Source organism: Tupaia chinensis, unplaced genomic scaffold, assembly GCF_000334495.1.
Source record: "Tupaia chinensis unplaced genomic scaffold, TupChi_1.0 Scaffold143814_1, whole genome shotgun sequence".
Taxonomy (NCBI): domain Eukaryota; kingdom Metazoa; phylum Chordata; class Mammalia; order Scandentia; family Tupaiidae; genus Tupaia; species Tupaia belangeri.
The window spans coordinates 931,240-950,864 of record NW_006203664.1 but is presented as its reverse complement, the minus strand read 5'-3'; the positions used below and the strand labels follow the sequence as shown (position 1 = coordinate 950,864).

The 19,625-nt window shown below is 49.2% G+C and overlaps 1 protein-coding gene across 4 annotated transcripts in view; it reads left to right on the top strand.

The window, feature by feature from the left end:
- WSCD1 (WSC domain sialate O sulfotransferase 1) overlaps positions 1–19,625 on the top strand; it is a 53,068-nt gene that overhangs the window by 21,254 nt on the left and 12,189 nt on the right. For all 4 annotated transcript variants that reach the window (XM_006165147.3, XM_006165149.3, XM_006165148.3 and 1 more), the window contains exons 4-5: positions 668–852; positions 5,044–5,165. In XM_006165147.3, the coding sequence (XP_006165209.1) occupies positions 668–852; positions 5,044–5,165 (307 nt within the window). The remainder of the gene's footprint in view (positions 1–667; positions 853–5,043; positions 5,166–19,625) is intronic.

The window sequence follows — 19,625 nt, the reverse complement described above, 5'->3', positions numbered from 1 at the left end:
TCCCTATCCCATACTGAGTATCACTTAATCAGCATACCAGTGTATTTGACCCATTATATCCATGGATGGTGGCAACTTAGGGTACAAAGTGCAGGGCTGACAAGAGGGACCCATGGGGTTGGTTAAATTGGTTTATCACAGGACTAGCAGTTGGCGTAATGGCTGTGTCCCTGGACTCCTATATAGTCGACTGTGGTTCGAGTCCCGGACCCGGTGGCTTAAACTCATGCCAGGCGCGTGTGCATGTGTGTGTGCCCAAGATCCCAAGAAGAGAATGGAGGAGAAGGGATTGTGGTGTGGCCATCCCCCCAGGGGGTGATTTCTCACTTTTTATCTCTGTCTCTATCTGTCTGTCTGGCAAGTGTATGTGCTGTAAAGCAAAAACCTCTCCAAATAAAAAAAAGGTTTATCACAAAGGACAGGCTATTCCCTAAACTTAACCAGATGACCCTTCAGTCTTGCAGAGGACTCATCCCCAAGGCCAGCCATATGCTGATAGCTGTGACCTCTCTGCCTCCTCACCCAGACCTAACTCAACTTCAAATCCAACTGTTATTTCAGCCCCAGAGTCAGCTGCCATTGTCTGACCCAGACCTTTATGCAGTTAAGACTCCAATCCGAGCTCAGGGTCAAGGTTTGGACTCACCCCAGCCCCATCTTCCTGCAGGTCCTATGTCTATGCCGGCTTGGAGGCGGGTGCAGAGTGCTACTGTGGAAACCGACTTCCAGCAATGCGTGTCGGGCTGGAGGAGTGTAACCATGAGTGCAAAGGGGACAAAGGCTCCGTGTGTGGGGCCGTGGGCCGGCTGTCCGTGTACCATGTGGAGGAGCTGCAGCCAGGCTCCAGGAAGCGTGAGTGCCACCATCTCCCTGCACTTGGTCTGTCTCATGTGCTCCAGCTGCCCCTCATCCACAGCCCCTCAACCACCACATGGCTGGGACCTCCCTTCCCTATTACCCTCACTAGATAGGCTCTGCACGGTGGGGAGTGGGACAAAGGGCTCCCTTGCCTTCTGCAGGAGAGAGAGACTGATTGGGAAGCCTAAGACCTAGGCCTCCTTCAGACATGCTGTGTGGCCTCAGGCAGCATAACTCCCCTCTCTGCATTTCAGTCCATTTTGAAATTATGGAGGCCGAGGGAGATTTATCACAGTAAGGCAGACCAGGTCAGCTGAAAGTTCTCTAGATACGAAATGCTGGATACAACTTAGTAAGCGTTATTTTACATGCATAATGCACTAGCAGGGAGTAAGGCAATCCCTGTCCAGAAATAAATTTGGAATGAAGAACCACTGTGGTGAGAATAAGAGGTGTCACTGGGCAGCCCTGGTCTCAGCAGAGGGAACTTGTCAGTCTTGGTGGTCACTAGATTTAGGTTTCAGTGTCCAAGTAGGATGGAAAAGAAGGACTAGGGCCTCCCAGGGGAATTGGACAGAGCCTTCTATATGAAGTGGAATTCAATTTCACTGAAGCATACATCAGTGAAAGTTTAGGTTTGAAAAAAAAGAACCTACCGGTTCAGGGAGATAGAAACAAATTCATGTGTTTTGACCTGAGCTTCAAGTGAAAAAAAAAAAAAAAAAAAAAAAAGTAATCCTGAGAATTTGTAGCCACAGGACTGCTTTTGTATGGTTTTTTGAGTTCAAATTTGTATTATCTGCCTGAAAGATCCAACGAAAGGTTAGCTCTGGGCCATTTACAGGTACCTGGCAAAGGCACATGCAAAAATCTCTCTTGAGAGCTATGCCATCATCTGAGGTGCAAAAGATTCTCATAGGTAAATCCTCACAGAATACTGAGCTTATAATTCAAAATGTAGAACTTTTTTAATAAATAGCCATGAGGGAGAGTAAACGGATACATCGAGCAGGAAGGTGGGCCTCCCAAGAATTTCAACTAAGCGTGCCATGAAAAGTGGTGACAACTGAGGAGGCCCAGTTAGATGGGTTTGAAACTTAGGTTTGTCCTCATCGCAAGATAATCGAGCCTCGGGTCCGCTTAGTCGGATTACCAAAGGCTCCTTTATGAAATAATCGCATTGCGCACATCTGCACCATTCTTTTCAGGAACGGGAGGGGCCAAGCTGGGGAGAAGTCAGAGTTTGGGAGGAGTTCCCCCACCACTGGCAAGAGGGACACAGCAGATGATGGGGGTGAAGGCACATGGATTCATGGACACAGTGCCTCTGGCCATGGTCCTAGTGACAGGGCTGCAGAAGAACTGATGGATGAGTTCAAGAGTGGGGCAGAGCTCGGGGACAGAGGGCTCAGATCCAAAGCTAAGACTTCTGAGTGTTTCTGGGAGGACCCTTCCAGCAAGAAGTGAGTTTTCCAAGCAGTACAGAAACTCAGCTGTGAGAACGGTGGGTAAGCCATAGGGTCAACCTTGGCCAGCACCGTATATGGGTCACAGTGCTAGGGAGAACAACTCCATGTTTAGAGCTTCTTAGGTTATGTCTTACATGTGTCTGGGAGCCATGGGCCAAGAGGGACAAGACTGGAGACACCGATGACATGCTCTTTAGCTTAAGGATTCATTAATGAGGCCATTAGATCACCAGATACTCATCGAGGCCTACTCTGTGTCAGACCGCAACCTGGCAGGGAGATTTGCCGTGATACATGAGCAGGGTCCTGCCCTGTCACCTGGGCATCTGGAGAGGCTTCCTGAGGACCTTGCTATCCCACACTATTTTCTCGGGTCTTTTGTTTCTTTGGGTTCAAACAGCAGCCCTGCTCCTCCCCAGTAGGGCCAAGTTGATATGTGTGCTCTGGACTGCACTCCTGCCCATTCAGTAACTGAAACTTGGAGACAGTTGTTTTGCTCCCCCTTGCCCATTGGTTAAGGGACAGATGGTCCAATCATTCACGCCAGCCCCAGATCTCGAGTCGGCTAGACCTGCTGTCACGGTTAATGTTAAAAACAGTGTCCAGCTACCCCTTTAGGCAGCCTGGGTAGCCCTGTGCAGTTGACCTTTGCCTTCTCACCCCCTTCTGAAAGGAATAAGCTGACAGGATCTCTGTCAAGAGGTGACCAGGTGACCACCTTCGTGAATTGCTGCTCTGGCTCGTGAGGAGCATTCACAAGGAATAAGGCCTGTGAGTGTGCTCCACAGTGGGGATGAGAAGTTCGTCCTGAGACGTTCGTTCATTCTTCACCTTGGGATGTCACTCTGCCCTAATGGCAGCATGGGCTTTCGCCGGGGGGGCTGAGGGAGGTGGGGGTGGAATTCGTCCTGAGACGTTCGTTCATTCTTCACCTCGGGATGTCACTCTGCCCTAATGACAGCATGGGCTTTCGCCGGGGGGCTGAGGGAGGTGGGGGTAGGCCACACTAGGTTACACCCTGTTCCCTGACGGTGGCATCAGTGAAGTACAGAGGCGGCTGGTGCTGCCTCCTCCAGGAGCTCGCATACTGCTCACCTGTTGCCGTGTATACAGCGCCCTGTGCTTCAGCTCATTCGTTGACTCAGCACTTGCTGGGCACCTGCCGTGTGTCAGGGTCACAGCTGGCGTGGGAGCAGGGGTGACCTGGATGTAGCCTCCCTCTAGGAACTCTGCTCTGGGGGCCTCATGGCCCCTTGCTGTCCCTCCTTGTTGGGCACTGTACTCTCTCTGTGTAGTGTCTGTCCACTGACTCTCCCCTGGCCAAGTGTCCCTGAGCCTGTCCCCCCAGCATCTGTCCCAGCACCCATCCCTAGATGTTTGTTCCTTGGGGACCCGGTCATGCCACAGGGTTGGAAAGAGTTCTGTGGGCCCAGCACAGCCATCCTCCGTGGCCTTCACACCAAAAGCCAGGGCAGGCACGTGATTGAAGGGACACGAAGCCCCATCTGGGATGGCACATGAGTGCCTGTGCTCCTCTAGCAGCTACAGGACTAGGCAGCATGTGGGAGGGGAAACAAAGAACCCCCGGTCCATGACGTGCCAGCATTTCAGAGCTCCTTGCTGCCAGTGCCTGAACCAGGCACCTAGGACTCTAAACCCAGGCCGTTTTCCCTGCAGCAGCTGCTTTCCTGTGACTGCGGCCTAATAGGTCTAGGCCCTGATATCCAGACCATGGTACTGTGGGCTGGGCTTCCAGCTCCAGGGTTTAGTCCTGCTTGGCAATTCTACGCAGAGAGAGACCCCCTTCCCACCGTCCATGGTGTCTCTCGCTGGCAGCAGGGTTTCTGCCACTGGCAAGGAGACATGGCAGGTGGACAGAGCTGGGAGAGATGCTGAGTTCTGGGAGGTCTTGTGTTGAAAGGAACACAGATGAGAACCAAGATGCCATCTAGAGATGCTCTGAGGAGTCTGGAAGAAATACAAGCAGTTGGTGCCAGGATATTCCAGAAGGTTCGTTCGGCACCAAGGAAACCAACTAGGAAGATGGACTTTTCCACCAGAAGGTCTGGAGAAGAACTTGGCAGGAGGCTTCCTTTGTAACACGGGCTTGAAGAGTATTCCTAGAATTTAGGTGGGAGTTCAAGATCAGAGCGAGGCAAACCTTGCAAAGAAGCAAAGGAGGGGGGTGTAACTCCTGCAGCACAGCAAGAGGGAACGTGGCAGGACTTCAGGTTTCTGTATCTACTTTTCTTTGAATGTATGCTCTGGGAGGACATAGAATTTTCCATAATATCAGCCTCTTGGGTCACCCCCTACAGAACCTGGCACATAGTAAATGCGTGATTCAGATTGATTGAAGGAAGGAAGGGAGGGAGAGATGGAGGAAGAAACCCAAGAAGGAAGGGCAGGTGGACAGACCAGACAGACACCGTTCTGGAAAACCGATGGGAATAGCCAGGCTTGAGCTCAACGGTGTCAGCCAAGTGGTCACTTGTGGGTGACCTTGGGTGGTCAAGGTCCTGATGCCTGATTTTTCTCAGGAACTTGGCTGTCCTTCACCCCATCCAGGGCAGTGTGTCCCCTCTAATATGAAATCTACTCTCTTGAGTGTGTTTATACCTGTCAGGATTTATCTTGGGATCAAAGCCGGTATTTTCCTTGTGACCAACAACCGTGAGCACCCTTTCTTATTAGAAATCCATTTCCTTCCCCACAGGGAGGACGGCCGCCTACCGGGGGTGCTTCCGACTGCCAGAGAACATCACACATGCCTTCCCAGACTCCCTGATACAGGCCAATGTGACCGTGGAGACATGCTCAGGATTTTGTTCTCAGAAAGTAAGCCCAATTATCATCTTACACCCCTTTCCTTGAACAATCCACAGAGGGCTGGACACCTGTGCTGGGCTGTGGACGTCCACTCGGCAGTCCAGGCGGTAGGCAGTTCCAGAGGGAGGCGTGGGAAGGAGGCAGGCCACACACTGGCCATCACAGGGTGCCAGCAGAGTCCATAGGCAATGACAGCGATTCGAGGCCGGGTGGGGAGTTGTCAGCGCGCGTTGTAAAGCTGAAAGGAGCATGCCTTTCCAAATGCGAGCTCTTGGCACAAGTGTCAGATGTTAAATTGACTTGGTTTAGAAGCAAGAAGCTGCTGGCTTGGGAGTTGGAGCTGGCTGATGGATTTTCTGTTATTTGCGCTGACAGTGTGGGGCCGTGAAACTGACTATAGGAGCTGAAGTCACACCGGCGCCTTTGCTTTAGGTCAGGCCAAAGAGCGGAGTATGACTCTGCGCGAGGGCTGGACTGGGTACCAAAGGCCACTGTCCTTGCCTTGCAGGCTAGCTCCTAGGTGGGGAGAGTTGATCAAGGCCAGACGGGGCGTGCAAAAGGCAAAGCTCGAGTGTGTGGCGAGACTGGGGAGACCCAGCAGCCGGTGTTAAAGAACATTGAGGTGGAGTCCAGTGGGCTCCAGATCTGGATGGATGCTGTGATTCTAGACATGGTCCTAGGCTGCAGTAGGCTGAGGCCGGGCCTGCGTCAGATGTGCCGGGGTTCAGAAGCCTTGCTGCGGCGGAGGAATTTGACAGGGTAGTAGAACAGAGCTAAGGAGACAGGAGGGCCTGGGTGATGAGGGGGAGGAGAAAGATTATCAATAGAAGCTAACATTTACTGATGACTGATTCCATGCCAGGTACCGTTCTGAGCACTTCCCATGTGTTAACTCATTTAATCCTCATAAGCGCTCCACAGGATACTATTACCTGCATGTTGCAGATGAGGAAACTGAGGCAGAGAACTGAAGCCATAGGCTTGAGGTCCCATAGGCGTAAGTGGTAGAGCCAGGACTTGAACTTGGTCAGCTTCATCGCCTGCTGGTGGTGTGAAGGTGCTGGGGTGAGCTTCAGTGAAAGCAGATGTGATTAGGCGTAAGGTAGCATATCTTCCACTGCTTGCCCCACCCTGGCAGCTGTCTTCTCCTGTTTCCTGTGTTCCTCAGCTCCCTGGAGATGGCTTCTCTGGGAGAGTGAATGGAGAACAAAACCTTTTACACACGTTTCCCTCTTGCTCAAGTGCATCCTTTGAAGTGGCTCTCCTGCGTCACCGGCATTTCCAAAGCCACTGCCAAGGATGTCTCAGGCGTCAGGACACAATGCAGTGAACCGAGAAGCATTTTATTGATTTGCAGGCATCTGGCCTGGGGACCTCTTCTTCCCGCTCCCCCTCATGGGAACAGCTACGGGTAGAGGCAGCGAGGATGCCTGCCCAGCTTCCTGTTCCTACATGTGCACGCAAAGGGACAAGCCACCTTCCAGAGCTTCCCTTGCACCTGCAGTTCAGAACAGTTCCCTGGAGAGACTCCCCCACCCCCATCAAATCCTAACATTAATCCCGACCTGGCTGAAGGCAGGCTTCCCAAAGTCAGCAAACTCGGAGTTGACCTGCCATGTGCTGGGCACTGGAGCCCTTCCAGGGTGTCGGCTTTAATCTGCCCAGTAGTTCCACAAAGGGAGAGATTCAGATTTAGTTTGCAGAGGTGAGAGCATTCCCACTTAGGAGGGCAGAGTGACCAGCTTTACAACCTTGGCTCCTGACACTCCAGCCTGAGCTTTTACACGCTGCCACCTCTGGGTGTGACAGAGGCAAGGAAAGAGGGATGAGGAGAGAGATGAGAAGAAACAGGGAGGACAGGGAGGGGCCACCATCACAGTGGTGTGCCCTGGGCAGTTCAGATTAGTTTCAGATGGGTAGTGTATTCATATGGAACACAGTAAAACGGTACCAAAGGTATAGAGGGGAAGGCTTCCTCCCATGTCTTTTCTACCGAGTTTCCTTCCTTGAAGGCAGCTGATAGTCCTGCTTCTCATGGCCACTTTCAGAGTAACTCTGAATATTCCAGCAATTGCATCCTGGTCTGTTTCATTAAAGGCCACTTCCCACCCCCCACAGCCTGGAGAGTAATGATCCGCACAGTATTCTGAACTGACTCCACTGGGCAGTCTGTCTTGGAGATGGTCCTGTATCGTACAGAAAGCGCTTTCTCATTCTTTTTTCCCATTACATGGATGTCCTATCATTTATTTAACCAGTCCCCTACTGTTAAGCATTTAGGTTGTTTCTATTCTTCTGCTTTTACAAACAGTGCTGCAATAACTACCCTTGTATACATATGTAGGTCATTTTGTGTGAGTGAATCTGTAAGAAAAAAAAAAACTCCTAGGAGATGCTGGGTCAAAGATTGTACGCCTTTGTCCTCGTGGTCAGCTTTGCCAAGTTCCCTTGACGAGGGCTGTACTAGTTTTACACACTTTCCAGCGATGTGTACGGAGAATATGTAGGTCATTTTGTGTGAGTGAATCTGTAAGAAAAAAAAAAAACTCCTAGGAGATGCTGGGTCAAAGATTGTACGCCTTTGTCCTCGTGGTCAGCTTTGCCAAGTTCCCTTGACGAGGGCTGTACTAGTTTTACACACTTTCCAGCGATGTGTACGGAGAAAACAAGCCATGTGTGTAATCCTTCTTTTGTAGAGGATGGATTCCAGGCAGCATCCTAGACAAAGGCCCCGATATTCGGGGGGGGGTACCTTCCCTTGGGCAGTCCATTAAGAACTAGCGTCCTACCCTGTGGTTACAGACGGGAAATTTAAAGATTTAAAACCTCTTCAACTTCTAATTTTAGCTTTTCTTCATATTTACTGGTACAAATCCAAGTTGCTGCAATTTCTCGTTGATGCATGTGTCAAAAGATATCCACGGTATCTCCTGCTGTTCTCTGCACCTTGTCTGTGCACAGTGCGTCTCAAGGACAGGTGTCTCCCCAGCTCTGGCTGGTGTGACTGGAGTCCTCCAGGTCAGAACAAATAGGAAACGGTGGCCACGGTTCTCATAAAGGCCTTTGCCCTGGGAGCACTCAGCCTTGCAGTCTGTGCTGACACCTGTCCCTTGTCCCAGTCTCCCCCGTGTTGTGTGGTCATACGGAGCTGGAAGGGTGGCGTTTCCTTGAGTCCCATTGTGTAGGGCTAAAGGCTTTTGCAGCTGTGAGGAACAGTCACCGTTTCCTTTGAAAGTCAAAAGCAGGCCGTGGCAGATCCATGGGGAGCCCAACGCTGTTGGGTGGATGATGGTGTTACTAGCAGTGTGATGTCTGTGACGTTCAGGGCTTTGTTCTTGCCCAGCCTGGAATTTCTAACTCCAGAACCAGGCCATAGGTCGACTTCTGTGACAAAACACATTTAGTGAGATTTGACAAAACACACACTTCCGGTGGGTAAAGCCATGTACTGGGTGCCAATAGAGGCCTGATACAAGGTCCCTCATAAAGCAGAGCTCCCAGCCAGGGAGGGACTGAGACAGAAACAAGCGATTGGGACTTGGCCACTTAAAGCCAGTGCCTGAAGTGGTGAAGGAAGTTTGGAGGGAGGCTTCGAAGGGAAGAGGACTGCAACTGTTTGGAAGGGTTGGAGCTGGGGCCGTCAGTCGGCAGACAGACAAGGGCAGTGGGAAGTGCAGTCAGTCAGCCGGCGGACAAGGGTAGTGGAGAGTTTATTCCAAGAGGAGGCAACTACTGAGCAGGCCTAGGTAGTGAGAAAGCAGCCCAGTCTGCCCAGGTGGAAGATTATGTGGGGTGGTGGGAAGTTAGGGTGGGATCAAATTCACAGGGCTATGGATGACGGCTTCAAACCTCAGGCTTCTTTCATTGAGTAAGAGGGAGCTATGGAAGGTATGGTAGGAAGGGAGGGGTGTGAGTTTCGTGGCTCTGTATGCTGTAGTTAGGTGCTCTAGGGCAGGGAAAGAAAGAAAGCTGATAAAGGAGGAAATAGGTCTGAGAGATGCTACAGAGCCAGAACCATACGTGAGGATGGCAGGTGGGATGCAAAGGAAGGAGAAGAGGGGCCAGCCCAGAGGATGATGAGCCATGGGTATTAGTTAGGAGATGGTAGGGAGTAGACCTGGCTGGTGGGGGAGAGGCATTTTCTACAGATCCTTCTGGGAAGCAGCATTCCCCAGGGTCACCTCCAAGATGTCACCTAGCCTATGGGTTTGTTTTTTGGTTTTTTGTTTTTGTTTTTGTTTTTTGGGTGATTTAATGCAATGAAGTTTTTTTTTCTTTTTAAATTTTTATTATTTCAATTTCTTTTATACATTCAATCACGTTACTTAGCTTGCAAAGTGAAAATTCCAACATGTGTACATTTCACAAGGGTCCAATTGACAGTACTATAAGGTTATCCTTCAACAGATAATAACCCATTTCTTTGTCCCATAAATGCCTTGCTTCTCTCTTTTTCTCTTTAATGTCCTTCCTCAGACTCTACTCTTTCACCCTCCCTCTTACCACCCTGTATCTGATATTCACAACCATTTACTATGTTTCTATATCCTTTAGTCATTCAGTTTGGGCCAATCAGTATATATTAAGTGGAGTGTGGACAATTAGTATATATTAAGTGGAGACATACCATGTTTCTCTTTCATAGCCTGGCTTCCTTCACTCAGCAGTAAATCTTTCATATTCCTCAACCCCATTCATTGTATTCTGCCATAGAAGCTGGCCTGAGACCTGTTTCTGGAGTTAAGGATTCCAGGCAGTAAGAATGAGCCCTGGACATCACACATCTAACTAAAAACACCATCCACGCAACTGAGGGAACCTTAGGTTCCCAGCCGTCTGTCTGCTCTCCCTGGTCTCTCCCTTGAATGTTGGTATAACTTGAACTCATGCCGTTCTCCCTGTTAGCCCCTCAGCTCCCAGCTCTGCAGGTTCTTGGTGGGGGCTTGGCCGGCATCCTGACTTCACCCCACACCGTAGCAGGTGTGGCACCCACAGCAGGGCTTCTCAACCTCGAACTGGGACTCTGGGGGCCAGATCATTCTCTTTTTAGGGTGTGTCTGTGCATTGTAAGATATATAGCTTTCTTTGTAGCCTCTACCCACAAGATGCTAGTAGGACCTGTCCCCTCACTTGTGACAACTTAAAATGTCTCTAGATATTTCCAAATGTCCCCTGAGAGGGCAAAATCATGCCCCTGGCTAAGATCAGAGCTCTAGAGAGTTGCCTGAATGTGTCGGTCGGCAGTGCCCAAGCATGGCCCACATTCCCATGAGTACCAATCCTGGTGAACTTCTCTAGCTGTTTTCCAACTGTTTGTTGAGGATGAAGAAGCAGGTTCTGATCTGATGGAATTTTATCTCACCCAGGTCTGTGGAGGCCAGGGACCTACTTGTAGGGGATGGTTTCTTCTCTCCTGAACCTTGAGGCTGGCTGAGAGGTGAATTGGAGAGTGTCTGGCTGTCCTTTCCCGTGCTAAAATATAAGCACTTCATCTTCACAAAGCCCAGTGGCTCAGGGGCCGCAGGGCTTTCGTGGCAGCTTCATCTCATTCTCATTTGGCAGAAAAACAAGCTCAAATGTCCTGTGATGTGGGAATGACTAATTTATGCCATGGCCATACTGTGGACTATAATACAGCTATTGAAAATGTTTTCAAAGACTTTTACGATGGAAAATGCTCACAGTGGAATGTTAAATGGGGCAGAGCTAAGCCTGGGGGTTGAGGGCTGGGGGCTTAATTAGGGCTGGCTGGGCAGTGGGGCCCCTGAGCAGCAGATGTGAGAGGTGGGGCTTGGAAGCAGGAAAAGGGGGAGGGCTCTCCTTGCAGTGCCCCCACTTTGGGATACCATCTGAGGCTTGTTTGTGGCCCCTAGATTAAAACTTCTACTGGATTTTTTTGTTTGTTTGTTTGTTTCTTGCTAGATAGTGACAATGGATTTGGGGAGCTCCAGAAGTGTAGTTTGACAGTAAAAGAACATTTGGGGCAATATCGGCGTCTTAATGATCTGAGTCCCTGCCAACAAGAGGGACTTGACCAATGGCATATGTTTTTTAAAGCCCAGGAAAATGATCTTGTCTGATTTGCTGTGATCGGATTGCAGATGGAAAGAAGCTGCCCATCTCAGTGGTCTTGGAGATGAAGCAGCCTCCCTGGTTTAGATGCAAGGTGAGAATGAGCAGAGGGCAGCTTAGATAGTTGCATCACAACTAATTTGGATATGGGGCGATTAATTTTGAAGCCCGATATTTTTGCACAAGTAGATAGACTATTTGTGGGAGTGTTCCGAAATGAGGCAGATGAGTGAAATCTCACACCAGCTGCAAATAGGTTACTAACGTGTGGCGCTCCCCAAGCTATTATGCCTTGGGATTTGAGGTTGGTTCTCCCAGCAGCTGCCAGCAGTGCTATGGATAAAGGAATTATGGGGAGAGGAGGAGGAGGGGTGTTATACTTCCTTCTACCCCTTTTTAGCATCCATTGGCTATCTGCGTTCATGCAAAGTTTTAATCACCTGCATGTTTTCCCATTGACATTTCTTCTCGAGTTTTTGGGGTTTGTGTTTTGCCATTGACTGGTGGTGCTAATCTGGCCACCTGTGAAATGGAACAGCATGCATCAATGTGCAGCTTGTTAACCTCCCTGATGGGCAGTGCTCTTGCTATATCCACATGTATCCCAATAGATGCAGTCTATCCTGGTCAGACTTGTGGTCTCCATAGGTATCCAATTTCATGTCCTTGTCACTGATTGGGTCTGTCAGAGTCTGGTTTTTGTGAACCTTGATTACAAGAATTTTCCTTGGCCAAGATGCTATACAGTCATTTCAGGAAGTGAGTGATAGGGCACTACTGCTTTGAATTCTTATAAAGCCTGCCTGTGTCATGTCTTAGATGCAGTTTAAGAACACCTATTGTTTGATTTTTGGAGGGTTAACACATCTATTTTAGGAAATTTAGAAACTTTGGAAGTGCACAAATAAAAATAAAACTTAACCTCTAACTTTGTCACTTCAGAGAAAACAACTAGCAACGTTTTATATTCTTTTGGTGTTTTATTCTAGAGATATATAGAATTTATTTTATAAGCACTGAGTCTTTTTTTCCCCAAGATTTTTGCCATAGTGCATGTATGCTCACTGGAGAGAGACAGAGAGAGGGAAACTGAGAAATAACTCCCCAGAAAGGATGGCCACACCATAATTTCTTGTCCTCCATTCTCCTCTTGGGATTTTGGGCATGCATGCACATGCATCCAGCGTGATTTTCAAGTCACTGGAACCAGGACTTGAACTGCTGCCAGCCATATAGGAGTCCAGCATCTTACCCACCACAACACCTGCAAGCCCTGAGTCTTTTCTTCGTACAATTGGTTTCTTATTTACTATGGTGTGAACATGTCCTTTGGACACGCTGCGCCTTTCATTTCCTTCATTCTTGACTGATGGTCTTTTAGGTCATTTCCTTTAGCTTCCTTTTTTTCTTCTGCTAAAATAAACAATACTGCCACAAACATCCTTGAGGATAAACCCATGAGCACATTCCTAATTATTTTGTTGAGTTATATTATCAGATGCAAAATGGCTGGGCCAAAGGATGTGTGCATTGTCTATGTACCTTGTTAAAATTTTTGATACATTTTGGAAACTGGGTTTTCTAGCCTCATCCTTCTTAAGCTCAAAAAAGAAGGGGTTAGAGGCATAGTATCTGGGCTGATATCCCTGCTCTGCCACATTCTTGTTTTGTGGTCTTGGGCAGATCACATACCCCAAAGCCTTAGTTTTCTCACCTGTTAAATGGGATTGGTGGAGGTGAAAAGCCCTTACCAGATTGCGATGTGGATTTGGTAACTTTGTGATTTATACTTCCGGGTATCTCTGGAGCAGTGAGCATTCCAGATGATGACAGTGATGGTCATTATTACTCGGCCTCCCCTAGTTTCTTTGCTGTGTGTGGAATATTTGAGAAACAGCCTAAGAAGAGGGGTTGGTCTTTCCCAGGTTGCTGGAAGTCCAGGCCCCTTTGGCTCCCAATGGGTTGGTGGTTCTGAGGCACAGGCTCTTCTGTCTGATGGATGTTTGGCTTTGGCAGGGAGAATACTGTGTGGAAGTGGGTTGGCAGGTACATAGGTCTGCTGTCTGGGGGCTCAAGTCTTTGGAGAGCCATCCAACAAATGGAGACATCCCAGAGGACCCCCCTGGAGACACTGACTTTCGCCCCAAACAATGCTTAGCCTTTACTCCTTTCCACAGGACAGTGTTCTGGCATCTGTCTAAGGAGTATGCTAGAACTGCCGGCACCTTGAGGCTGGACACACAGAGGGCCTGGTGAGTCAGCTGTTCTCATGGAGAAGAGTAAATGCTGGGCCGGGTGAGCTCCTGTCCATGTGCATTTGGCCTCACCCAGGCTCAGCTCATCCATATTGCTGAAGGTCTAGTCTATGAAAGGCATCTTGAGACTATTTCAACCCTTGGGACCACCATATGGTGTAATAGTTATGTCTCTGGGCCCCCAGTAGTCAACTGTGGTTCAAGTCCCGGACCTGGCGGCTTAAGCCTCATGCCAGCCGCATGTGCATGAGTGCCCAAGATCCCAAAAAGAGAATGGAGGAGAATGGATCACAGTATGGCCATCCCCCATGGAGGATGATTTCTAACTTTCTGTCTGTCTGTCTTTCTGGTGAGCACACATACCCTATAGCAAAAATCTCTCTCTCACAAAAAAGAAAAAGAATATTTCAACCCATAATATTTTAATCCCCATATGGATAGAAAAATCAAGATTTGACCCATCTAAATTTAAACTCACACTTGTGGACTCCAAGGCCCTATGCATTAACTGTGTCCCTTGTACAGATGATAAAACCAGGAGCCGGCAGGAGGCATCGTGGTTAAAGGCACTGGATTCCCACATGGCTAATCATGGTTTGAGTCCTGGACTGGCAGCTTGCTTTCTCACTCTCTCACTCTCTGTGTCTCTCTCGCTCTATTCCTCTCTGATCAAATTAAAATAAATAAATGAAGTTAAATAAAATAATTCTTAAAGAAAAAAAAGAAAAAGAAATGATGCTGAGTGATACCCAACAGTTTCTGGCCATCTGCAAATAGGATTCAAAGCCAGAGATTTCTTTTTCTTTTTTTTTTTTTCTTTTTTTTTTTTAGAGCTTTTGGCTCTAGGGGCGGCGCCCTCCCTTTTGGCTATAGGGCGTGTGCGCTCGCCAGACAGACAGAGAGAAAGAGAGAGATAGAAAGCAAGAAATCACCCCCCAGAGGGCATGGCCATGCCGCAATCTCTTCTCTTCCATTCTCCTCTCGGGATCTTGGGCACACATGCACACACACCCGGTGTGAGTTTCAAGCCACCGGGTCCGGGATGCGAATCACAGTCGACTATGTGGGAGTCCAGCAACATAGCCATTATGCTAACTGCTGGTCCCAAAGCCAAAGATTTCTGACAACAGGCATTGGCTGTTTCTCCTCCCAGGCGCTGCGTCTCCAAACCACACAGTCCCCATTCTCAGTGGCAGTATCACTGGGTTAGTAGTTTTTTGTTTGTTTTTTTTTTTTTTTTTTTTTTGATTGTTGTTTTTTGGGATTTTTTGGAGCGGATTTTGCGATAGGGCACATGCGCTCGTCAGACAGACAGAGAGACAGAAAGTAAGAAATCACCCCCTGGGGGTATGGCCACGCCACAATTTCTTCTCCTCCATTCTCCTCTCGGGATCTTGGGCACGCACGCACACGCACCCGGTGTGAGTTTTAAGCCACTGGGCCCGGGACGCAAACCGCGGTTGACTACATGGGAGTCCAGCGACATAGCCATTACGCTAACTGCTGGCCCCTCTGGGTTAGTTTTCATTCAGGATATTTACCTGAAGCAAAGTCTGCCCTTTGTTTTCCAATGCCAAAGCCACTTTTGTGGTCATCTTCTCTTCTTTTTGTATCTTCCATGTCTGGATCTGCTTCTGGAGTGAAGGGAACTTCCCCAGAGGCAAGAGCTTAGCAGAGCTGACCTCTGCTGGCTCTCAGATTTCACTGGAAATCTATTGCGTCCCTTTGTTTGCCTCCAAGGCATTGAGTGGCAGACTTAGTGAGCAGAAGGCTGGCCTCTGTTCCCACTCACCTGTCAGGCTGGACCCCTTGGCCTGTTCACCTCCTACCTCCAAGCCTCAGTTTCCTTCTCTGAGATCTCAGAAGTCTCTGTGATCCTTTGTCATCCTAGAGACCCTGAGGAAGTTGCTCAAGGAGAAATGAAGATGGAGGAGATGGGACTCAGGTGGGCTGGCTTACTAGGGTGTTCCTGCTTGGGGCCTTGTTTCTTTCCTGGTGGAATGTCCACCTCTTGGCCCCTTGGCCCCTGGGCCCCAGGCCGGGTTTTTGCACCCGGATCTCTCCCATCCACAGAACTCTGCCCTGGCTGTCTCGCACCTTACGCCCTGCCCCAGCACAGGCTGTAGCTTCAGGATCAGGGTCAGGATGTGTGTCCACCCTGCCTGGGACCCAGGTGGACCTGCTCCCTCCTTTACCCTCATCTGTTTGATTGACATAATCCCACATCTGTGTTCTCTTTTTCTGCCTTGCTTTCTCCAATCCTTTTTTCTTCTTTCTCTCCCTTACTGAAGCTTCAGGGATGGGGTAGAAGGAGCAGGGAAGTTGGCAGAGAGATAAGATTCATCAATATTTAATTTTTATGGAAATCATGTCCTAGAAATCCCCCAGGGGCTGAAAATTGTCCTGTGTTTTCAGAAGCCAGTGATGTTGCTGAAGTGGTTATGTTGTAAATAAAACCACATTACTGTCTGCAGCCCTCCCGTCGTTCTGCAAACACCAGAAACTTGACAGTTTAATCCACTCAAGGAGGAAAAAAGGTTCGGTGCACTCGGGGGGGGGGGGAGCAGCCCATTCTCCAGCCCTGGGATATAAGATTGGAGGATATCAGCATCAGCAGTGCTGTTACCACTGGGGGTGGGGAGGCGCCAGAGCCTGAGCCCTGAGCAGACCTACCCCATGGGTGGAATTTTCTCCCTGAACAGAAATCCCAGGACTGCAGAGCTCCCCTGGGGTTCCCAGTGTTGGGGAGGGTTTGCTTACATGTAGAAACATTTCTTCTGCTTCATGCCCAGTGATGCAGTTGGCTAAATGTCCAGCAGAAGAATCACACCCAAGTTTTTGGGGGGCTGGGATCCAAAAAACAGTCCTTCATTCAGTCATTAATCAGACATTTATTGAGCGTCTGCCATGTGCTAGACCCTGTTCCAGGTATTGCAGATACAACAAAACACACAAAATACACAGAAAGTCCTGCCTGTATTCTCACGGATAGAGGGGGGACAATCAATCAGATAAATACGTAAAATATATCCTATGCTGTATGGTGTCAAGTAGAGAAAACAGAAGCAAGAATCGTAGGTGTTTACCCATGAGAAATGAAACGTTTATGCCTTAAAAGTCTCAGACAGCATGTCCAGAGCAGCCTTATTCACGATCGCTAAGAACTGGAAACAACCCAGAAGTCCTCTAATGAGCATCAACACACGGGCACATCACACACAGAATACTACATAGCGATAAAAAGGAATGTTCTGCTGATGCCTCAAACAACATGGATGGCTTTAGCCAATATTCTCCTGAGTGAAAGAAGCCAGGCACACAAAAATAAGTACCACGTCATTCTATTTATATGACATTCTAGCATAGACAGAACTTATCTGTGATGACAGAAAGTGGAATAGAAATCACAGAGAGACTCCAGATCAGTTTCTTTGGGGAAGGAAGGGACTGTGGGGGGCAGAGGAACCTCACGTGCCATGGAAATGCTGAACACCTTGAGGTGCACTCATCAGAATCTCAAATGCTACACCTGGTATTGGAGCATTTATCCGGGGCAGTTATATTTCAATTAAGCAAAATTAGAAAGCATAGCTAGGGAATAGGGTGTATTGGTGAAGAGGAGAAGAGTGTTACAACTTGAAACGGGGTGGGCAGGGAAGCCTCACAGAAAAAGTGACTTGTAGAAAGGAGAAGAGAGAGAGCCGTGAGGGCATCTGGGGGAAGAGCATTCCAGGTGAGGGAACAGTGAGTGCAGAGGCCCTGAGGTGGGAGTGTGACTAGAATGCTCCAGGATTGGCACAAGCTGCCATGACAAAGTACCACAGACCAGATGGCTCAAACAACAGTTCTGGTGGCTGGAAGTCCAAGATCAGGGTGTCAGCAGGTCTGCAGAAGGCACCTTCTTGCTGTGTCCCCATATGGTTGTCCCTATCCTTACTTCCTCCTCTGTTTTTAAAAATAATTTGCCAGAGGATATGCGCACTTGCCAGAGAGAGACAGAAAGAGAGAGAAGGAGAGGAGATAGGGAGGAGAAGTCAGAACCCTCCATGGAATGTGGTCATGCTGCAATCCCTTCTCCATTCCTCCACCCCGCCGGGATTTGGGCCACACATGCACATGGGCCTGGTGTGTTTTTAGGGCCAGGATTTGAACCATGCAGTTGACCATGTGGGATGTGGCTTCCTTAACTATCATGCCACAAGGCTGGCTCACCTCTTCTTATAAGGACACTGGTCTTAGTGCCTACCCTACTGGTCTTGTTTTAACTGAGTTATCACTGCAAAGATGGTGAAGGCTTCGATATGTGTTGTGCAAGACACAATTCAGTTCATAACAGGATGTGCACAGAAGTGCCAGAGACACAGACCCACGTGAGGGCAGTGTGCTCTCAGCTTGTGCCATGGGTGTCCAGGCTGTTGGTTTCTGCTGTTCCCTGTGTTGCTGGTGTTGATATAGGACAAGGGGAGGTGAGAGCTTTGAGATAGGATGCATGGATTCTGGAGGCCGGAGAGCGCAGCTCTTCAGATGACTTTTCACAAACTCTCGTCAGCAAAAACTCGCTTGCAGAAAAGCCAGCAGTGCCCTGGCTGGGGGTCAGGCACAGATCTGGCTTTCTGTGAAGGAGCAGCAGGGAAGTGTGGAGGATAGAGCCTGGTGTGGGTACTGATGGGGCTCCTTAGCCTTCTGGCCACTGATCAGCAGTGCCTTTTTAGCTTGAAGGATGAGGGAGGTAGGGAGAGGTTTTTGCGGGGCTGCAAGGTGCTCAGAAGAGCCTGTCTGTGCTTAGGAGCACAGCCTGACACGGGGGTGGGAGCAACGTCCAGTAGCATTTTCTCCCACTCTGCCCAAGACCCCTACCTTTCCTCCCCATCTTCCCAGGCTCTACACCTCCCTCCTTTGGTGGGGACACTGCCTATTGGCTTTTACGAGTACCCAGATCCTCTGCTTTACCAAACCATGCTCAGAAAATGCTATTGATTTTCTTTTATTTATTTATTTATGAGATTCTTTTGCTGTGGGCAAAAAATAAAAAGGTTTATGCAGCATTTCCCTTAGCAGTGAGGAGTTTCCACCGCCCACTCCCTTGCACACACTCTCACAGACTACGCTCTCATCTCTCAGCGCTCCAGGAGGCTCGGCATCTCCCAGTTGTAAAACACAGGGAGGGTAGAGATGCACTGTGGGGTAAAGGTCCCGCCCGCCTAGTGCCTGTGACACAGTAGGTGTTCAAAAAATTTATGTGGAAGAGGTGAGTGGATTTTTTTTTTTTTTGGAGAGGTTTTTGCTATAGGGTGTGTGCACTCTCCAGAAGAGAGACAGAAAGTGAGAAATCACCCCCGGGGGGGATGGCCACACCACAATCCCTTCTCCTCTGTTCTCCTCTCGGAATCTTGAGCACACACGCACATGCGCCCAGCATGAGTTTTAAGCCACCAGGTCCAGGACACGAACCGCGGTCGACTACATGGGAGTCCAGCTACATAGCCATTATGCCAACTGCTGGTCCCGAGTGAATGTGTTTTTGAGCAAGCCATGGCTGGTGCCTGAAGGGGTGGGAGGCCAAGGATGGCCTATCCCTACTGCAGGCCACGCACAGCTCTGGGCAGCATGGACCCATCTCTTTTAGCCCTCATCATAAATGTACAAAGCTTTTATATGATTTTTTTTCAGTGATGAAGTTCAGAGAGGTAAGCACCTTATCCAAGATTGCCCAGCAGGTGAGCTGGAACTCACATTCAGGTCTTCAGATGCCAGTGCCCCAGCTCTCTCCACCATACAGTGTGGCCAAGCCAAATGGGTGCCAAAGCCCACTCACAAGACTGCCAGCAGCTGCTTGGTCCGTGGAGAAAGGCACCTTCCTGCTGCTAACCCTGGCAGGGCATCCCCATGAGGCTGAGCACCTTGGGTGTATATAAGATCTGCTCTTCCATCTTAGGAAAGATGACTGGTGGGAGTCTGGCCCACCCTGCTCTGAGCTTCAGGCAGAAAGTTTGGCTCTGCTCTCTTTTCAGGGAGATGGCTGGTCAGGGAGGGCCGGAGGGTTTCCAGTCCTCCCTCAGGGCCCGAGTTCTGTAGTTCTCTGTGTTAATAGTGCAGCCCTTGATTCCCTGAGTTGCCCTGTGTGGGCTTCCCGTCCTGGAAT